At 42.2% G+C, this 21013-nt stretch overlaps 1 protein-coding gene across 7 annotated transcripts in view; it reads left to right on the top strand.

Annotated features, from left to right (window-relative positions):
- The window catches only part of LOC146977003 (electrogenic sodium bicarbonate cotransporter 1-like), a 38448-nt gene that overhangs the window by 10791 nt on the left and 6644 nt on the right, over window positions 1-21013 (top strand). For 4 of the 7 annotated variants that reach the window (XM_085792850.1, XM_085792851.1, XM_085792849.1 and 1 more), the window contains exons 4-17: window positions 4143-4275; window positions 6230-6390; window positions 6475-6654; window positions 6884-6979; window positions 8094-8170; window positions 9514-9671; window positions 9766-9853; window positions 11842-11996; window positions 13551-13667; window positions 14125-14299; window positions 16644-16777; window positions 18472-18734; window positions 19204-19256; window positions 19407-19592. In XM_085792850.1, the coding sequence (XP_085648976.1) occupies window positions 4143-4275; window positions 6230-6390; window positions 6475-6654; window positions 6884-6979; window positions 8094-8170; window positions 9514-9671; window positions 9766-9853; window positions 11842-11996; window positions 13551-13667; window positions 14125-14299; window positions 16644-16777; window positions 18472-18734; window positions 19204-19256; window positions 19407-19592 (1976 nt within the window). The remainder of the gene's footprint in view (window positions 1-4142; window positions 4276-6229; window positions 6391-6474; window positions 6655-6883; window positions 6980-8093; window positions 8171-9513; window positions 9672-9765; window positions 9854-11841; window positions 11997-13550; window positions 13668-14124; window positions 14300-16643; window positions 16778-18471; window positions 18735-19203; window positions 19257-19406; window positions 19593-21013) is intronic. The other 3 variants (XM_085792854.1, XM_085792855.1, XM_085792852.1) reach the window with 1 other exon arrangement.

Consider the following 21013-nt stretch of genomic DNA (forward strand, 5'->3'; position numbering starts at 1 on the left):
AACCCTTTGATGCACAACATGGGTCTAAATAGACCCGAGTGAGTTTTTTTGTGCTATATCTTTGCGAAAATTTTATTTCATCATGTAGAATTCCAGGTATTCCTCAATTAACTTGTCTTTGATCATAATACATCCTTATTTCATTTTTTACTTTTTTACTTTTTTAATAAAAACACATTTTGTATCACTACCCCTCTAATGCGCAACATGGGTCTAAAATGACCCACATTAATTTCCTATGTGATTTCATGCTGAGTGATAGTTTCTTTGCTGTAACTTTTGAAATCTATCTTTTTTATGATTGAATGTTCCAAGTATTATTTAATATCTTGTTTTTTATTAGTGGGGTCATTATTTCCATTTTTCATTTCTTACTTGTGAACAAAAATGAACAAAAATGTCTCAGTGAGTGGACCAGTTGAAAAAACAAGTATAGCAAGAATACTTTAATTTTAGCATTCCCTCACTATCTATACCAACAACAGACAATTGTTTCCTTGATTACAATAATGACTAGTCATTACTTGTCCTTTTCCCCCATTAATAGCTCTGTTGACATATTCTACTGTGGTCAACAGCTAGCCATAGTTTATTCTATCTGAGTAGGCTATTTCAATGTTATATCTTTTAAATCACTGCACAGTATTTATCATTTTCTTCAGTAAATATTCTTTTTTAAGCACATATAATCATATTTACTTGTTTTACAATTATTCCAATTTGCCTAAAGAAACATTTGATGACTCATTAAAGATAACTGTGCATAATTGATAAGGTTTTAGTTACCTTGAATAAGTAGCTACATTACTTGTCATAAAGGGAAATACCTTAATATTAGCAAGTTAGCTAACTGTTAACATGATGACATGTTCTAGCTGGTGTCTACAATAGAATAATATTCTATTGTAGACACCAGCTAGAACATGTCAACAGCTACCTAGCTAGCTAGCTGGTGACATGTTCTACTGTAGTTAACTAATACAGTAGAATGTAGAAATGTCAACAGCTAGCTAGCTAACTGGTCCACTCTCTGAGACTTTTTGTCTATTTGTTCATAAAATAAGAAAGTAAAAATGGAAATAACACCCTGTACTAATTAAAAACAAGATATTCAAATGATACTTGGATGATTCAATCATAAAATATATTGATTTTAAAAGATACCACAAAGAAACACTCACCCAGCATGAATTCACAAGGAAAATGAATGCGGGTCATTTTAGACCCATGTTGCGCATTAGAGGGGGTGTGCATATGTTGTGCATCAAAGGGTTAATTAATGCTGAGTAATTCATACATTATGATAACTAATTACATTATTCAACTTAATTCATTAACTAACTTTGAGTAGTAAACATGAATTAACTGCTTACTAATAGGCTACATTCATTAATGTGTTTCCTAATCCTAAATAATACATAATAATGATTGTTAATATATCTGTAAACAGGTAATTAATTAAGCAATATATCACGACAGGCCGTGGTATATGCTCATTATACCACGGCTAAGGGGCGTTGTTCGGCCCGACGCGAAGCGGAGGGACGACAACCCCCTTAGAGTGGTATAATGAGCATATACCACGGACTGGAGTGATATATTGCTTTTATAAAACGGTTACCAATAAAAGCAATATGAAAGAGGGATACGCAATCAATTTCATGTAGTTTTATTCAACCAGAAATACATATTATCCAATAAAATAGCCTCACTGTGAAAAAAATAGTCCCACCTCTCCAGACGTTAGCTCCTAGTTAGCTCTGCATCTCGTCTTTTCCTCCGCTTTTTTTCAGGTGAAAGTCACTGCTCAATCCCCTCTACCATTGTTAACCCTCCCCGGAGGTGAAAGTTCACCTTAAACATGTGGATTCAACTACTTTAGTCCGTTTTTTAACATCGTAAAAACATCAGCTGTCTTGGGCTACGGACTGCAACAGTCCGTTGTCATGGATACATGACAACAACTTCCATTCATACCAGTCATACGTGCCTGACGCGGAGTGATAGCTTACGCTGTGATATGGCTTTAGAATAGTAGCTGTGGTATATGCTCAATATACCACGGTTAACAACCAATCAGATCGCCGGATTTCACCTTTCCGTTTTATAATGCTTAATAATGTACTAACTAACGACCCTTATTGTAAAGTGTTACCTACTTTTTCTTTTACAGTGTACTATGACACGTTGTCTCCAGTTTAGTTTGTTTGCGTCGCTGCTGCTGCTCCACCAGTTGCTCCATATGAATAATTGAGGAGCATCAGGGAGGGGAGAGGGAGGTTTGAGGTCCTTAAACGCACCATGTGTGAAGATGTTGTAGTGTACATGTATATTATACAGTGGGAGATGTTGATGTGTGGGTAGGATGACATCTCCTCAAAACACACACCTCTCTAGACAACACACACACACACACACACACACACACACACACACACGGAGCGTCCTCCACTTGTAGGATTTTCCGCTGTTTTGCCCTCCATCCAAATCTCTCTAATCCTGTTGATTCTAACAAACCCCCCCCCCTCCCCTCCGTCCCGCGGAGCTGTCCACTTTAAAAGTCGTGTGTAACCACAACAAAAGCCTGGTTTTCATTGATAACACACAGTCCGGAGGCTTAAGAGGTGAGCGCTGTTGTGCGGTACACCGCGTGGCGTCACACAAAAGTGTTGCATTCAAAAGTCAAGTTCAGGTCCTGTGGGAACCAGGAAAGGAGATCTTTTGTGTTTTCTGTTTTGTAACCTCCGTTGTCGTGGTTGTCGCGGTGGTGGCTGGATGTTGTTGACACACAGCGACGAGGGGACACTCAGTGGTCCGTATCCTGAAGCTGTCAGCCTCCGCCGGGGTTTTTGTGCGACATTGATCTTGACCTTGGTGTAGCTTAACAGTTGTTAGATTTTCTCAGCGCGGTGGAACAGCTCCCACTGTACTATTTTAAAAACAAGCATCCTAAGTTAAGCTTGGGCGCGCTGTTTCAGGATTAAAAGGTGACACACTCTGCAGTCCGCTGCAGTATATCAAGAGAAAAGCTGCGTCTATATAACCCCCCCCCCTCACCACCACCACCTTGTAAAGTTGCACAACTTTCTCAGAACCATTAGGACTGAAAACCTCCTGTAAGCTACTGAATCTAAAACACAGCAGCTCCTTTCTTTTTATTATTATTATTATTATTATTATTGTTGTTATATAGTGTGGCCTGTTGGTTGTCATGGCTTCCTCCTTTATCTGTGTGAACAGGAAGAGGAAGATGCATACTTCACCTCTTTGCTTGTTCGATGTTCACAGGTCAGTCTGCTGACACAGAGCTCAGGCGCACCTTTCTTAGAAGGAAGTAAAGAGTTATAGGCCAAGGCAAAAAAAAAAAAGTGGGTGTGAGGGTGTGACGCACAGAGAGAGAGGTTCCTTCAGCTCAGGAAGAAGTAGATCTGACCTGGAAGATGATACGTTGAAAAACTGTTCCAAAAAGAAGAGGAAATGACTTTACACACTCAGAATATCATAAATCACACCTGCTAATATCAATATCTAGCTTCAAGTGATACTTTCATATATAGAACTAAGATAAAAAAGAAAACCTTAAATCCTTGTGAAGATTTCGAGTAGAGTATTTCAGAATGTCTTTAAAGGTTTCCTCAAAACAAACTTGACATATTCCCTGCAGCTCTGTCTGTCAGAGGCTTTTACACATTTACGTCACTGTTTGTCCCAACACTTGTTGATTTTCAGACTAATGACTCAGGTTATGCAACGAGCCTGAGGTTATTTGGAAGACCTCTGTTTTTTTTTTTTGGTTTTTGTTTCCTGAGAAGTTAATGGCTGCCGACTTCTGTCTGTTGAAGCCATAAAACCAGTTGTAGCAACTGTGACATGAAGGTGTCAGAGGATTTTGTGTTGCATGGAACAACAAAAACTTAATGTAGCGTGAGAAATGTTGCGTCAAATGATTTGCATCTTTGACTTCATGAACAGTTGTTAAACCCTGTTTGTTACATAAGATCTGCTGCTGTCATGCACACGCACATACACTATAAATGAGTAACATTGTTATTTTTAATCATGTTTTATCAGCTTTATTGCAGGAGTTGAACCTGAGAAAACCAGTTTGTAACTTGTCTTTTCTTTTTTTTTCTCCTCCTCAGTTTCTCCAGCCGAGAGGATCAAGTTCATCCTCGGTGAGGAGGACGATGGCCCCCCGCCCCCGCAGCTCTTCACCGAGCTGGACGAGCTCCTGTGTGTGGACGGGCAGGAGATGGAGTGGAAGGAGACGGCCAGGTGAGCCACTGAGTCACAGAAGCCAAGCATGCAATACAATCCATGCAGCTCCCCCCACCCCCAACCTCCACTACTCCCTCTACTCCCATCCCCTCCCTGCCTTCTACATCACCAGCCATGGGGAGTGTAGAGAAAGTTTCCTGCGGAACACGGCCTCCTATGAATAATCCCGTTTTGTGTGTGTGTGTGCGTGTGTGTGTGTGAGTGAGTGTGTAGGGAAATAGGCCGCCGTCCAGCGAACTGCCCGTCGGCTCTTATCAGGCTGAGATCAGTTGTACCTGCTCTGTGAGAGCAGGAAGAGGCCGAAACTCCCACATGGTCACAACAAAACTTCATGCTGCACTCGGCTCTCCAGCACTTTGACTGTGAAGCTGAGCAGTCAGTTGTAATAGAGGAAGCACAGTGGACACTACAGGTGGATAGGGTCGAAATTTAAACAGATATCACCATGAAACTTCCCAAGTTTATCACTTCCATTAAGACAAATAGTTTTTGTATTACAAGTTGTATGTTTAAATATGTAAATGAGGCAATATCTTAAATATGCGCCAATTTGCATACATTTCCGGAACAGAAATCTGCTCAATGGATAAAGCTACTTTCAAAACTTTGGTTTTATTTTGTTGACATAGTAAAGTCAGAAGTTTTTACAGAGGAGGATTTTGGATATCTCTTTTTATCACTCTGTAAATGAGAAAATACTGTCAACAGCCCTAAAAGAAAATCTAATTTCGCCCTGTTTTTAGGAATAAAATGTTGTATCAATCAGGCTGTGAATGATATATCAACAAACCCCTCTGTAAAACCCTCCAAATATAGAGAGGGAGAAACTGGAAGGTTTGGTGTCTGTAAGTGCTGCTGAAGTTGAGATTTCTAGCTCAGAGTCTGAGGAAAAACTATTTTTTTTAAAGACTTGTACTGTAAAATTCCATAGATTGTTATCATCAATCGTACTTTTATGATTTGTAGCTGATACAAAGGAAATTACCATTTTTGGAGCCTACATCATTGTTCAGGAGAGAGAGAGCTTTACAATGATACCTGACATGACGCAGGCATGGCACAGTTAGCCACATTAGCATGCTAACTTTTGGTGAATTTAGGAGAAATCTACCGACAAAATGAAGTAAAATAACCACCTTCATGTGGATTTTCTACCATTTCTTTCCACTATTCTGAAAGAAGACACGTTAAGGAAGCAAAATTGATCAGTGCATGAAAAACCGATGTTTCTGCCTGTTGTGTCTCGCCTTTATTTTCTCTCTTTTTAAAAGAGTGAGTTGCATAAAAAAGCAGAGTAAATGGACTCCTCCAGGTCGACAGCGTTTCCTCTCCCTGGTGGATGTCTGGTCACAGGCGTGTGGAGCTCAGCCAGAGGGGACACTCTATCCCCAGAGGAAACCCCATCCTCCGGCCTCAGGAGAAAGGCTCTTTGTAGCCGTGACATGTGAGGCATTATTATTAAAAAAAAAAAAAGGATCCTTGTCCTGAGTCTTGGGCCTCGGGACTCGACTATCCTTAAAGTCTCTGTGCGACCTGAGAGCGGTGCAGGCCCGCTGCTGACATCGCAGTCTCCTTTTTCTAAAGTTTTCAAGATTTGTTTTTTATTTCCACGCTCCCCTGCAGCCCGTACTCCATCCCTGTGAACGGTGACCGAGTCACAACACTTCGGGGTTTGTTTTGGTAAAGAAAGCAGAATCCATCTTGTCTCCGTTTTTGTTCGCAGCCTGTATTTTGTTCCCTACCTTTTTTTTTTCTTTTTTTTTTTAAAGCCATTGTTCTGTTGCACGTATTTATATTCTGCAGCGACCTTTCAGGAGCCTGAGAAGGAGAAAAAAAAAGATTATACACACTCTGGTATTTGTGCTTTTGTTTGGCAGTGAATGCATCACAACACTGTCCCTCTGTCTGTCCCTCTGTCTCTTTGTCCTCGTCCTGCTCTGTCCCGTTCCAGATGGATCAAGTTCGAGGAGAAGGTGGAGAAGGGCGGCGAGCGCTGGAGTAAACCCCACGTGGCCACGCTGTCCCTGCACAGCCTGATGGAGCTGAAGACGTGCATCGAGAAGGGCACCATCATGTTGGACCTGGAGGCCGGCACGCTGCCGCAGGTGGTCGGTGAGTACGGCGGCGTCTTCCCCTCCAACACCCACAACAGGAATGACCCAGGTCCTGATGATCTCTGACCTTTCTGTCCGACAGAGATGATCACCGACAGCCAGATCGAAAACGGTCAGCTGAAGGCCGACCTGAAGGAGAAGGTCATGTACACGTTGCTACGGAAACATCGCCACCAGACCAAGAAGTCCAACCTGCGCTCTCTCGCCGACATCGGCAAGAGCGTTTCCAGCGCCAGTCGTCTGTTTTCCAACCAGGAGAACGGTAAAGAAATGTGGTTTTTTTTTTTATCTTTTAAACTCTCTTAACTTCTCACTTTGACTCATTTCCAACTCAGTCACTAACAAACTGTTGGTTATTTTCTTTCCTAATACAACTTCTCACTTCTTTTCCCTCCTTGTCTTTTCTCTACTTCCTTTTCCTTTTTCCTCCTTCCTCTTGGATCTCTGCTGCCTCTGACTTCCTGCCTCTGGGTGTGGGTGGGATTTTATAGTACGAAGCACCCAAGAGCACCCTGTGCCTTTCTTAACCCCACAAGACGTAGAGGAGCAGTGCGAGGTCACGAGGAGCTCCAGCATGGGATACCTCTGTAAGTGAGGGCGTAGCACTCCTCCTCCTCTTGAATGCAGCCTCTTTAAAGGCATAGTTCAACATTTTGGCAAATTGGCCCATTGCCATAAGCCCTATAGTCATAGCAGTAGATTTGTTGCCTTTAATTGTTGGTGCAAGCTATATTTAGAACGGCGGAGCAGAGCCGCAAGCTGCTCAGAGCTACGCTATGGATGCAAATGGGATTTCTTGGTTTACCTCATCGAACTCATCAAATACACAATCCAACAACTCCAAAACGCTCTGGTGGACAAGTCATGCAAAACCGCTGATGCGCGTTCCCGTCTGTGGCAGTTTTTCAGCAAGCAGTCTCTGTATTTGCCTCTAAAACAACTCTGTCTGGTAACGTTCTGTTATTGTCTCATAGCGTGGTGAATGTGCAGGTCACAACTTGTCCACCAGAGCGTTTTGGAGTTGTTGGATTGTGTATGAGTTTGATGAGGGAAACCAAGAAATACCATGAGCGTAGCTCTGAGCAGCTCGCGGCTCTCCTCCGCTGTTCTAAAAATAGCTTGCACCGACAATTAAAGGTAACAAACCTACTGCTAAAACTATAGGGATTATGACAATGGGCCAATTTGCCAAAATGTTGAACTATCCCTTTAAGCAACACCCCCTCTCCACACATGGAAATCACCACATTTGAGTAGAGCCAACAGAAAAAGTCCATCGTGTCAAACAGCTGGATTTGTGTTTACTCGGTGTTGAGTGTAGAAACAACACAAAGACAGAAAAGCTTCGCTCCATAACTCCTGATGTATTTACATAAATATTTACATGGCAACAGAAAACTGAAACACTGCAGAGTCACGTGAATTTCCAAAGTTTGCATTCTCACACACTAGATACCCAAGCATAAGTCGACCAGGCTGCCTCTCTGAATAGATGAACATCTGGTGTTTAGTTTAAAGCTTCAGCCTCGACACATTCAGCTCAGCTCCTGATGTTTTAGCTCTGTTTTTGATTCCTCTTCTTTTTCTACTTCTTCTTTGCCTTTTTTTCTTTTTTTTTCTTATTCTGCTTCTTCTCATTTAAATGTCTCCAGTCTTTTCCTCTCCTCTAACATCATCAGTGTGTCTCTCTCCTCCGTGCAGGCAGCCCAACCACCGCCCATCGAAACCTCACCTCCAACAGCCTGAGCGACTTCTCTGACAAACCAGAGAAGGACCAGGTAATAAATTTGTTTGTGTGTGTGTGTCTCTGTCCCTTCTTCTTATATCAATGCATGCATTCACAAAGCAGCCCCATTGCAGCCAGCGTCATGTCATGTGTCGGGGCTTTGTGTGTGCGCATGAGCTTGTGAGCCTCGCACACACCGATAGATAAGACCCCTGGCTCCCTCGCTGCTCTGGAACAAAAGCTCACTGTCTCCCGTTTTTGTCGTGTGAGTTTCTATCACAGGCACATGCAGTTTCCCTCCCTCCCTCTTCCCTCTCTCTTTGTCGTGAGTCATGGATGAGGAAACTCACCGGGTGTTGTACAGATGCTCTGCACACACACAGATGAAAGATCACAAGCAGTTAAAGTGTAACCGCAAGAATTAACGCTCCTGCACCAACAGTTAATGAAACTGTGCATTAGTCAGAATGGTTCCGGCCTTTGACATCGCATCAAGGTCTTGGTTAATCATCGCCTCACGACTTATTTTGTTTCTTTTGGCAACTTCTTCAAAATCAGAGCAGTGCAGACTTTACATGTCACTCTCTTACGTACATGTACATGCAGAGTCACACAACTGTGGTAAAGTTTGTTTATTAAAGGGATAGTTCGACATTTTGGCAAATTGGCCCATTGCCATAATCCCTATAGTTTTAGGAGTAGGTTTGTTAGCTTTAATTGTCGATGCAAGCTTTTAGAATGGCAGGCATGGCACGTTGTTTTCGAGACAAATGCAGACTGCTTGCCGAAAAACTGCCACCTGCGGGAATGCGCATCAGCGGTTTTGCATGAATTTGCCTCTAAAACAACTCTGTCTGGTAACGTTCTGTTATTATCTCATAGCGTGGTGAATGTGCAGGTCACAACTTGTCCACCAGAGCGTTTTGGAGTTGTTGGATTGTGTATTTGATGAGTTTGATGAGGGAAACCAAGAAATCCCATTAGCCTCTGTAGCATAGCTCTGAGCAGCTCGCGGCTCTGCTCCGCCGTTCAAAAAATACCTTGCACCAAGAATTAAAGGTAACGAACCTACTCCTAAATCTATAGAGATTATGGCAATGGACCAATTTGCCAAAATGTTGAACTATCCCTTTAAGTGGCATGAAGTCGAACTGCAGCTGCTGCTGAGCAAATAATAGTAGGAAAGGGTGGGCACTACCTGCTCTTATGTGCTTATAGAATACAAACAAGACGTCAGACGTAGTCGTTCTTTCTTTAAGATCTAAGATCTCGTCTGTCATCAGATGAGGAAGCGTGTCTCGCTGCCTAAATCTAAATTTATTGTTATGAAATTGGCCTGTAACTTTTTCATTCACTGCCTCTCTGATATATTTTTTTTTCTCCCCCAAAAAACAGCTGAAGAATAAGTTCATGAAGAAACTTCCGCGTGATGCCGAGGCCTCCAACGTGCTGGTCGGGGAGGTCGACTTCCTGGAAACTCCCTTCGTGGCGTTTGTTCGTCTGCAGCAGGCCGTCATGCTGGGCGCTCTGACCGAGGTCCCCGTGCCCACGAGGTACAAAACACACACACACACACACACAACAGCAGCATCGGCAACTTGCCGTCACTCAATAGATATCATGAGCATCTTATTTTGTTGCATTCAGGTTCCTCTTTGTGCTGCTCGGCCCCAAAGGCAAAGCAAAGTCCTATCACGAGATCGGAAGAGCCATCGCCACTCTGATGTCAGATGAGGTGGGTTATTACCGCGCTAATTTCATATTTTGTTGCTTTACCCTCGCCTCTGTTTTTAGCCTTCACCCTGGAGTCTGAGAGCCGGTTCTATTGGGTTAGTGTAATTGTAAGTTACTGTGGTAAACCTGGGATAATGGGGCATCTTGACATTTATTTGATAACAAGATGGTTTAAGAGGGACGACGCTCAGTGAATCAATAAACTGCATTAGCCCACGGATTCAGCAGCTATTCTAATGTAATAACTAACAACTGGTCCGGTTTGAGCCAAGTGTTACAAAGTGCTTTGTATGAAAGCAGAAAAACGTACAAGAGAATAACGGCAGGAGACGAGGAGGAGGAACAGAAAGATGTGAGGGGATTGGAGCGATTAAAGGAGAGAGAAATAAAAATTACATTAAGACATAAGAAGAAAACGCTGTGAAAGACGGATATAAGAAGCTGAATGAAACAATTTTTTTAAAAAGTGATTAAAGGAAATAAAAGCTAATATTTTAGCAGATAACTTTATCCAGCTTTAGCAGGTTAGCATGCTAACATTTTCCCAATGCAAAGTGCAGCTGTGGCTGATGGGAATGTCATTAGTGTGGACGACGTGTCTTTGCCACATGTCGTCATTTTATCAAAAGTACAAAAGATAAAGACAAGAGTTCACCAGAGACTCAGATACAGAGGAGATTTAACAGGAATCCATGATATTGAAAAACTGCCGTGCGATACGTTGGCACCTCATAAGTAATGAAAACGATCCAGATCATTTCTGAGACTCTCTGATATAAGAGTGTTCTCCACCTCCACCTCCTTCACCACTTGACCTGCTGCCAGCTCTCAGCTCGGTGGATATTGCCGTATTAATCATGGCAGCAGTTGGTGGTGAGTTCACCAGCTCACGGCTTTAGCTGCTAAGCCGTGGGCTGGAGTTGCGGTCGACACATTTTTGTTTTGGTGTCAACACAGTGAATCCTGCAACACAACCCAGGTCTTTCTTTTTTTTATTTAAACTTCTTTGTAACATCCTGATCTGTGTGTGTGTCTGTGTGTGTGTGTGTCTTCACTTCTCCTCCGTCTTGTCAGGAATGTTAACAAGCACTTCGTAACGTCTCTTAACCCTGAGAGCACCTGGCGCACAAATTCCCACAGGCCTCGGTGTGTCTCATGTGTCAACACGGCAGGATAGGAAGTGTTTTTCCAGGATTTCCTCAAGTTAAACTTTACCCCCTCCTCTCCTCTCTCCCCTCTGCTCCCCCCTCCTCCCCCCACCTCTCCTGTCCCATGACTGTTGTGACACAGGTTAACAGATGTTTGTGTTTTGGACTAATAACCCCCCCCCTTGAGCTGTCCAGCAGGGCTCTACCTGCATGTCACATTTGTCCCAGGACACACACACACACACACTGCAAAAACTCAAAATCTTTCCAAGAATATTTGTCTCATTTCTTGTCAAAATGTCTCATTTCTAGTCAAAACTAAACTCTTTTCACTTAAAATAAGACTCATCACCTAAAAATGTACTTGTCTTCATATAATTGTCGCTAGTTTCAAACTAATTTTCACTTGAAATAAGTAGAAAAATCTGCCAGTGAAACAAGTTTTTTGTGCTTGTAATAAGAAAGAAAAACTTGCTCCACTATCAGATTTTTCTACTTATTATAAAATCTGCTTGAAAGAAGTAAAAGCTGTCTAAAAACAAGCTACTTTTTATGTGATGAGTCCTTTTTTAAATAGAATGAGATTAGTTTTGACTAGAAATAAGACAAATATTCTTGGTAAGATTTTGAGTTTTTGCAGTGTACACACACACGTGCGCATGGTGACACGTTATTTATGGACATTGTGAAAGAGGGGAAATCCTCCCTATGTCCCAGTTTTTGTGCCTTTTTTTTCTCTCTCCAAAGCTCTGGATGAGCAAATGGATAAGTTATATTATTGATTGGCTGATTACTAATCAGTGGTGTGTGTTTGGGTGTGTGTGTTTGTGTTTATTGGCAGGTGTTCCATGATATCGCCTACAAAGCTAAAGACAGGCAGGACCTGCTGGCTGGTATCGAGGAGTTCCTGGACGAGGTCATCGTCCTCCCCCCCGGCGAGTGGGACCCTGACATCAGGATAGAGCCGCCCAAGTCTCTGCCGTCGTCCGACAAGAGGTCTGATGATCCGATGATCCGATTGGCGTTGATCTATCATGATGATGTCAATGCAGAACTCCTGTTTTGGCTTTTTAGTGATGATGCAGATAGTGATGATGCAGATGCTCAAGTTGCATCAGAGTTTAAATGTGTGAACATAAGCAAATAGTGGCTGAAGCTGCTGCTGACTCCAGACCAGGCCGCACTGTGGCAATATCAGTGATTGTATGCAATTCAAATGATCATTGATAAGACGATTGTGTCAGTTGAAAACATGTCTGAACTAAGCCAGAATGAGTGTAGTTACTCAAAGCAGCACAACACTCAACATATCACACTGAAATGGATCCATTCTGCTGCTACACTGCAAAAACTCAAAATCTTACCAAGAATATTTGTCTTATTTCTAGTCAAAATGTCATTTTTAGTCAAAACAAATCTCATTCTACTTAAAATAAGACTCATCACATAAAAAGTAGTTTGTTTTTAGACACTTTTTAACTTCTTTCAAGCATATTTTCACTTCAAATAAGTAGAAAAATCACAAGCACAAACTTCTTTCACTGGCAGATTTTTCTACTTATTTTAAAGCAGAAGTAAGCGATCCGGTCGTTTTGGCTAATGCTGCGTTCCAGGTAGGCTTTTGAAACCGTAAATTACAGCTTCAAGTCACAACTTACGACTTTGTAGCGTTCCAGGCAACCCACTCGTGTTTTTCCGACCTGTTTTACCGGTGAAAGTCACTATAACGGCCACTCGTAACTTCCGACCGGTGAACTCGTACCAGATTGAACTGGTATGACTTCACAGGTCGGAAAAACACGAGTTACGAGTTTCCTTGAACGCACCATAACAGTCCTCGTCCCTACGTCAACACATTCACGGCGTCCCTTGACTGCACACACAGCCCTGCATGCCGTTCTCTCTCCTCATTGGATAAAAACTGTAGGATACGATAAAAGTTTTCTCCTGGGCTCAGAGCAGAGCAGAGGGACTGACAGACCCGTGATTCAGACCAAACACTCTATGTAAGTGATTGCTGTCGGAAGATATAACTATTTAAGACTTATATTAACACAAATATATCACTTACTTCTGCTTTAAGTAAAAATTTGTTTGAAAAAAGTGAAAAGATCTAAAAACAAGTTGAGTCTCATTTTAGATGGAAAGAGATTAGTTTTGACTAGAAACAATTTGACAAGAAATAAGACAAATATTCTTGGAAAGATTTTGCAGTGTAAAGTCTCATTTCAAATGAGAAACTATGTAAAATGTCCATGTTTTATATATTTGCATACAAATTTTGAGTCTTTATAGAATAGAATAAAACTTGATTGTCAATACACATGTGCAATGAGATTTTATCTGGAAAATCTCTTTAAGAAAATATTTAAATAAAAACAATAAATGGTAAATAGTGAGCAATATACACATTATTCACACACACACAGTTTGTTGACATTCAAAGGACGTTCAAGTCGTACTGACAGGTTTGCTCACAGTTTCTCTGTGTGCATGTGATTTGTTGACGGTTTGTTGTATGTTTGACTTTCTTCTGTTTTTTCGTTAAAGGAAGAACATGTACGTGGGGCTGGAGACGCCTCAGATGAACGGAGATACTCCTCATGATGCGGGACACGGAGGAGGAGGAGGTCACGAGGTCGGAGAGGAGCTGCAGCGCACCAGAAAGTAATCAATCACTCATCTTTTCCTCATTTGAAATTGAAGAAGAAAAAGAAATCAGTGGATTTGATTAAAAATAAAACTATAACACCTTTTTTATTGATTCAAAACTACTACTATGACCCTCATACTTGTAAATGTGTCGTGTAAATGAGTGTATTATCTTCCTGATGGTGTGTGATTGTTGGCATTATGCACCGCTGAGTAGAAATAATGACCCTCTGTAGGTTTCTGATGAGGAAACGTTCCACACATGAAGAACAATGGAAACAATCCACCATTTGTTTTCCCATCTCAGAACAAGTTTTACCTTCTTGATACCCTTTGCCAAAGAAATCATAATCTTGCCACCGTCTGTAAACAAATCAGTTACATATCATCATGGCTCCCTGAATAAATCAACCCAGTTATATCATGGTTCTTATTAAGCCTGCTGATAAATAAATGGTTGTGTCTCCTCCAGGTTCTGCGGCGGTCTGGTCCTGGACATCAAGAGGAAGCTGCCGTTTTTCGCCAGCGACTTCTACGACGCGCTGCACATCCAGTCCCTGTCGGCCATCTTGTTCATCTACCTGGGCACGGTCACGAATGCGATCACATTTGGAGGCCTGCTGGGAGATGCAACGGAAAACATGCAGGTAAACCCCCCCTCACAACCCCAACTATGTTCCCAGAGATGCTGTGATGCACATTCAGAGGAAAAAAGACACAACCGACTTTCCTGTTCACCCTGCAAAGTTGTGACACAGGTCAAGTTTAAATTAGAGTTCAGGTTTAACTAACACAGACGGAGAGGGGAAAACAAACTGACCCAGTTTGGGTTCAGGTCGACTCTTGCACAACAACAGTCACGAGTCTCCAAAGATTCTCTATATAGATACAGATTTATCTTTCTGCAGGTGACTGTGGATCTAAATCTGAACAAACTTTTAGAGAAAGGGTGAAGTCCGCTCACTGTTTTAGCTCCTCAAATGTTTATTGTAGGCTATAGGATCAACGTTTCGATCACATAGATATTTGTAGAGGACAAAGGAGACACCTTGTTCATATACTGTATGTAATAGGTCATCAAGCCAGGGATGCAGCTCAGGTGAGGAAACCCAAAAAGACATACACATCAATACAATTTGAGGTTGTTGTTGTTGGGAAATAAAAAGGTACTGAGGAACTGAGCAGGTTGATAGAAAATCAATAAACATATGAATACAGATAAATAGATAAACAAGTGTTCAACAAATGTTCACAAGATGAGTATTTAAAGAATATTTAGAATAAATGCAAAAAGTCATCACAATAGACGGCAGTATGCACATCCATTAAATACACTGGACCCATCAGGTACAACAAATGATCAGATTAAATTGATATAGAAGGTGTACTGTGCATGTAGAGGCACTGAAAGCCCCCAAAAAGATCTGAACAAACCTGTAAATGTCAAACAACAACAACAACAAAAAAAAGACGATGTATCACTCCCACACAGATTATGAAACTAAAGTCAGACGTGTTTCGCAAACGTGTGACTCTGAGCTTCTTTATTTTGGTCGCACACGGTGGGAAAGTAACAAGATTGACAAGCTGATAAAAGCGACTGAATCGGCCTCCGATGCAAATAAGTTTGCATAACTAACTGTGTCTGGGAGTTCGACGCAGGGAGGAGGAGGTGGTGGTGCAGCGTCGGACTCGTACATTCATTCATGCACCATCAGGACTAAAGTAACAAAACTTCAGAGCAGGAACAAGGAGTTGACTTCAGATGATAAATTAGCCCTGATGCTAATGTGGAGCTCAGATACTGCATCCATCTGCTGTACCTGCTGTTGTTGCTGCAGCATGTGGAGGAGTTGTGCAATTGTGTTATGATGGCATGCATTGCTTGATCCATGTGTGTGTGTGTGCAGTAACACAGAGGAGACACCTGCTGCAGCTTCTCCCCCTGGCAGAGAGCTGCAGCGCTGCAGAGCGCCGGCCGGCCTCAGGGATTTACCCCGCGGCCGTAAATAACCACAGATCCAGATTACTCAGCCACTGCAGCTCCGTCATGACCACTCCACTCGGCTCTGCTCCTCCCAACCCTGTCAAACCCCCCACCCCCCCTCCACCCCCGCAGACAAGTGTGCAACTCCTCAATCCTGCATCACCCTCCACCCACCTCCTCCTCCTCCTCCTGCTGCTCTGGGAACAGCCGAGGGAATCCCTGCCCTCACTTCACCTCACCTCTCTCTCTCTCTCTGCACCGTGCTTCACAATCACTCATTTATCTCTGTAGCAACTAAAACAGGGCCGTTAAAATACTCCAATGATTTGACTGGAATTTAAACAGGGTTTTCCTGATCAACCAGACCTGCAGGGGTGTGTGTGTGTGTGTGTGTGTGAGTGTGATGTAGTGTAGCAGTTTCCTGCCATGTAAGCATAATGATGTTATCAACGTTAAAGGCTCAAAAAGAGCAGAGGGGGCAAAAAAAAAACAAAGTTGCACTGCAAAAACTCAATATCTTTCCAAGAATATTTGTCTTATTTCTTGTCATAATGTCTCGTTTCTAGTCAAAACTGATCTCTTTTCATTTAAAATGAGACTTGTCACCTAAAAAATAACTTGTTTTTAGATCTTTTCACTTGTTTCAACAAGTAGAAAAATCTGCCATTTTTTTTTTTTTGTGCTTGTAATGAGAAAGAAAAACTTGCCCCACCATCAGACTTATTTCAAGTGAAAATATGCTTAAAAGAAGTTAAAAGTGTCTAAAAACAAGCTGCTTTTTAATGTGATGAGTCTTATTTTAAGTATAATGAGATTGTTTTGACTAGAAATAAGACAAAAATTGTTGTTAAGATTTTGAGTTTTTGCAGTGTGAAGATTTTGCTTCAGGCTGAATAGTTTTTCAAATCTGAACATGCACCAAGAGCTTCATGTCTTTTCTTTCTGTGCTCTGTGTGTGTGTGTGTGTGTGTGTGTGTGTGTGTGTGTGTGTGTGTTTGTTGCAGGGAGTGTTGGAGAGTTTCCTGGGCACGGCGCTGACGGGAGCAGTGTTCTGTCTGCTGTCCGGTCAGCCCCTCACCATCCTCAGCAGCACCGGCCCCGTGCTCGTCTTCGAACGGCTGCTCTTCAACTTCAGCAAGTGAGTCGAGTCGCCGGCCGATCGAAGTCCAGTCGATCACCAGTCGATTTTTTTTTTAGAACTGTCTGAGTATTAGTGCGAGGGTGAAGCAAAGTTCAGAATCAGAAACAGTCGCCCGGCAGATATTTATAGATCGTAAACACAACACACAAACTCCCTGCATCAGGCCTCTGGGGGGAAAAAAGCGACAGAGATTCGATCCAACTATAAAAACGTAATGAAAACAAATGGATAATTTCCATTTTACAGCCGTGCAACAAGATTTGGACAAAATCTCACTATAATTTTTGACTGCAGGCTACAGCTGACTGTTTTCTCTCTGTGCAGAGATTATTCACTTAATTTGTTTTTTTTTATTTAACTCTGCTGTGTCTTTTTACTCTTGTTTTTTTCTGTTTGCCCCTTTAATCTCTTTTAATAGTGTTTCTACCTCAGTTTTTCATTGTACTTGTGCAATGACAATAAAGATATTCCCATTGTGAACTTGGCACCAAACTAGACGAGGGAGAATATATGATAAACTGCATAAAAAATCATTAAACAAAAGAATAAAACCAAAAAAAACCTATATTAACTTTTAAATACATACTGTACCATATTTCTGCAGATGAAACCCAGAGGGTTAAAGGTGTCGACTTCTCCCTCCTCCTTCCACTGTACTGCCCCTCCCCTCTCCCACAGAGCGTCTTCTTGCGTTACCCAAACAAACACCGCTGATTATGTTCCGTTATTAATAATTCACTCTCATTTAATTTTACACTGTGAGCGAAGAATGTCGCCGAGCCCTCGTGTCCTCCAAATGTTTCCATGCCTCAAGTCGGTGGCAGAAGTTGCTGAGTCAGTCAGTGGCAGCTGCTGTTAGTTTGTCTGTAGCTGCTGAACATGCACATAGCATAGGTGGATGATTTTCTATATGGCTGAAAGGCTGCTTTAAAGGGATAGTACAACATTTTGGCAAAGTGGCCCATTGCTATAATCCCTATAGTCATATCAGTAGGTTCGTTACCTTAATTGTGGGTGCAAGCTATTTTTAGAACGGCGGAGCAGAGCCGCGAGCTGCTCAGAGCTACACTACCGAGGCAATGGGATTTCTTGGTTTCCCTCATCAAACTCATCAAATACATAATCCAACAACTCCACAACGCTCTGGTGGACAAGTTGTGACCTGCACATTCACCACGCTATGAGATAATAACAGAAGAGTTGTTTTAGAGGCAAATGCAGAGACTGCTTGCCGAAAAACTGCTTCCGACGGGAATGCGCATCAGCGGTTTTGCATGAATTTAACTCTAAAACAAATCAGTCTCGTAACGTTCTGTTATTATCTCATAGTGTGGTGAATGTGCAGGTCACAACTTGTCCACCAGAGCGTTTTGGAGTTGTTGGATTGTGTATTTGATGAGTTTGATGACGGAAACCAAGAAATCCCATGAGCCTCCGTAGCGTAGCTCTGAGCAGCTCGCGGCTCTGCTCCGCCGTTCTAAAAATAGCTTGCACCGACAATTAAAGGTACCGAACCTACTCCTAAGTCCAAAATGTAGAACTATCCCTTTAAAGATTGTTTTATTTTGAAGGGATGCAGTCGGAGCATACCTAAAAGTTTTATGCTTTGAAAAAAAAAAAGATACTGTATGTAGGAGTAAATTTCTTTTATAAAACCAACTCCCTCTCTTCCTCCTCTTCCTCCTCCTCAGAGACAACGACTTCGACTACCTTGAGTTCCGGCTGTGGATCGGCCTGTGGTCGGGGATCTTCTGTCTGGTGCTGGTCGCCACGGACGCCAGCTTCCTGGTGCAGTACTTCACGCGTTTCACCGAGGAAGGCTTCTCCGCCCTCATCAGCTTCATCTTCATCTACGACGCGTTCAAGAAGATGATAAAGCTCGCACACCACAACCCCATCAACCCCGGGTTCAACGCCAACCTGGTCACCCAGTACAGCTGCCAATGCCTGCCTGGTACGACGACGACGATGACGATGATGATGTATTATAATAAGATAGATTACAGTAGTAAGGTTGCATTGACACCAGAGCTCAGTCGTCTTGAACCGCTCTTGGCTGAAAAACGCCTCCTTGTTGATTGTATGTGGGCGCCAGCAGCCGTGATACCAGACGACTGAAAGTTAAGCCGTCATCTTCAGTTTTGTCCGGTTTGGCAGCGACGTTCGTATTATGTGTCAAACAAAGGTTTCAACTTATTTTTTCTTGGTGTTTACAGTCAAGATAATAAAATGATAGCGGACTGCGTCGGCCTCCGGATACCACTGTTTACTTTCCAAACAGCTCTATCAGTTTCTGTGTCGCAAATGTGACCTGGCAGCGACGAGATGTTGACAACGGATTTTTTTATATACGGCAGCGAACGCGATACAGAGAGTGATAGTTTTCTCATTTTGGTGATAAGATGTTGTTTCTGTTCCTCCAGGCAACTCATCAGAACTCCTTGATCTCGCTGCCTCGACAAACAGTACTGATCTGGTATGTGGTGTCCTTGTGTTTTTTTTGTTCTGGTGACGTTCAGTTTCTTTTATGCAACATTTTGTAAACTCTGACTTCATGCTACTGAACTGTCAGTTGTTGGTTGGTTAAAAGGAAACTCTCTTTCTCTTTCTTTCTCTCCGTTTGCAGCCAGTGAACGCCACCTGGGCGTCCCTGGACAAGGAGCAGTGTGTGAAGTACGGAGGTGAGCTGGTCGGAGACGCCTGTGGCTACGTGCCTGACATCACCCTCATGTCCTTCATGTTGTTCTTCGGGACCTACGCCTGCTCCATGTGTCTGAAGAAGTTCAAGACGAGTCGCTTCTTCCCCACCACAGTGAGTGACGCCGCTCGGCAACGTGCACGTGACAACTCAAACAACCAGAGACACAGTCGGCTTTCTCACTCACTGACATCAGTAGATCAAACTTTATTTCTATAGCACTTTTCATACAATTTAAAAAATGCAACACAAAGTGCTTTGCATAATAAAAACAGCCTGCCCCACCACCAAACCCACAAATGCAGCATGAAACCCTATTATAACGGTGATAAGATATGGGGAAACAAAAGAAAAGAGTCTATAAAAATGAAGTGTAAAAGAAAATAAATAAAGGCTAGGCATATTAAAGAAGTGAAACCAGAAATATAAGAGAAGATAAGAAGAAAACAGGATAAAATTTGTAGAAATAGTGGAAGTAAATACGTACTTAACTAAATCAGATGAAAACATGCTAAAGCATAGGATAATAATAATAATAAAAGAATAAATACGTAATAATAAAACAGTAAAAATGATAAGTTAAATAATAAATATTGAATTAAATGCAAGAGTACAAAGGTAGGTCACATAATGTCAATGCTAAACATGCTAATGTTAAAGCAGAAGTAAGTGATATATTTGTGTTAATATAAGTCTTAAATAGTTATATCTTCCGACAGCAATCACTTACATAGAGTGTTTGGACTGAAACACGGGTCTGTCAGTCCCTCTGCTCTGCTCTGAGCCGAGGAGAAAACATTTATCGTATCCTACAGTTTTTATCCAATGAGGAGAGAGAACGGCATGCAGGGCTGTGTGTGCAGCCAAGGGACGCCGTGAATGTGGTGACGTAGGGACGAGGACTGTTATGGTGCGTTCAGGGAAACTCGTAACTCGTGTTTTTCCGACCTGTGAAGTCATACCAGTTCAATCTGGTACGAGTTCACGGGTCGGAAGTTACGAGTGGCCGTTATAGTGACTTTCACAGGTAAAACAGGTCGGAAAAACACGAGTGGGTTGCCTGAAACGCTACAAAGTCGTAAGTTGTGACTTGAAGCTGTAATTTACGGTTTCAAAAGCCTGCCTGGAACGCAGCATTAGCCAAAACGACCGGATCGCTTACTTCTGCTTTAAGTAGGTTTCACCATCTTGGCTCACAGTGTAGCTGAGCATGATGGGAATTTTCAGATTTTGACCCCTGAACTTGACTTTCATCATCAGATCACAATTGTTTATATATTAAATACCTGTTTCTTTTATTCTCTCCCTTAATGATCCTGTGGCCTCGTTTTAAAACCTGTTCAGTCACAACCTGCAGAACTAAAGTCCCTGAACAGAAATGACACATAAAACTGCACTTTCAGTATCACACAGACATAAGTCAGCAGGTTGATATCTGACAGTGTTTGTTTGTTTGTCTACAAGTTTGTGGTTTAACCGCCTGTTGGTCTTTGCCAAACACATGAGAGAAAGGAAACGAGTAAAAAGTAAAACCA

The sequence above is a fragment of the Trachurus japonicus genome, chromosome 12 (assembly GCF_045865225.1).
Source record: "Trachurus japonicus isolate A0001 chromosome 12, Traja_1.0".
Classification (NCBI taxonomy): domain Eukaryota; kingdom Metazoa; phylum Chordata; class Actinopteri; order Carangiformes; family Carangidae; genus Trachurus; species Trachurus japonicus.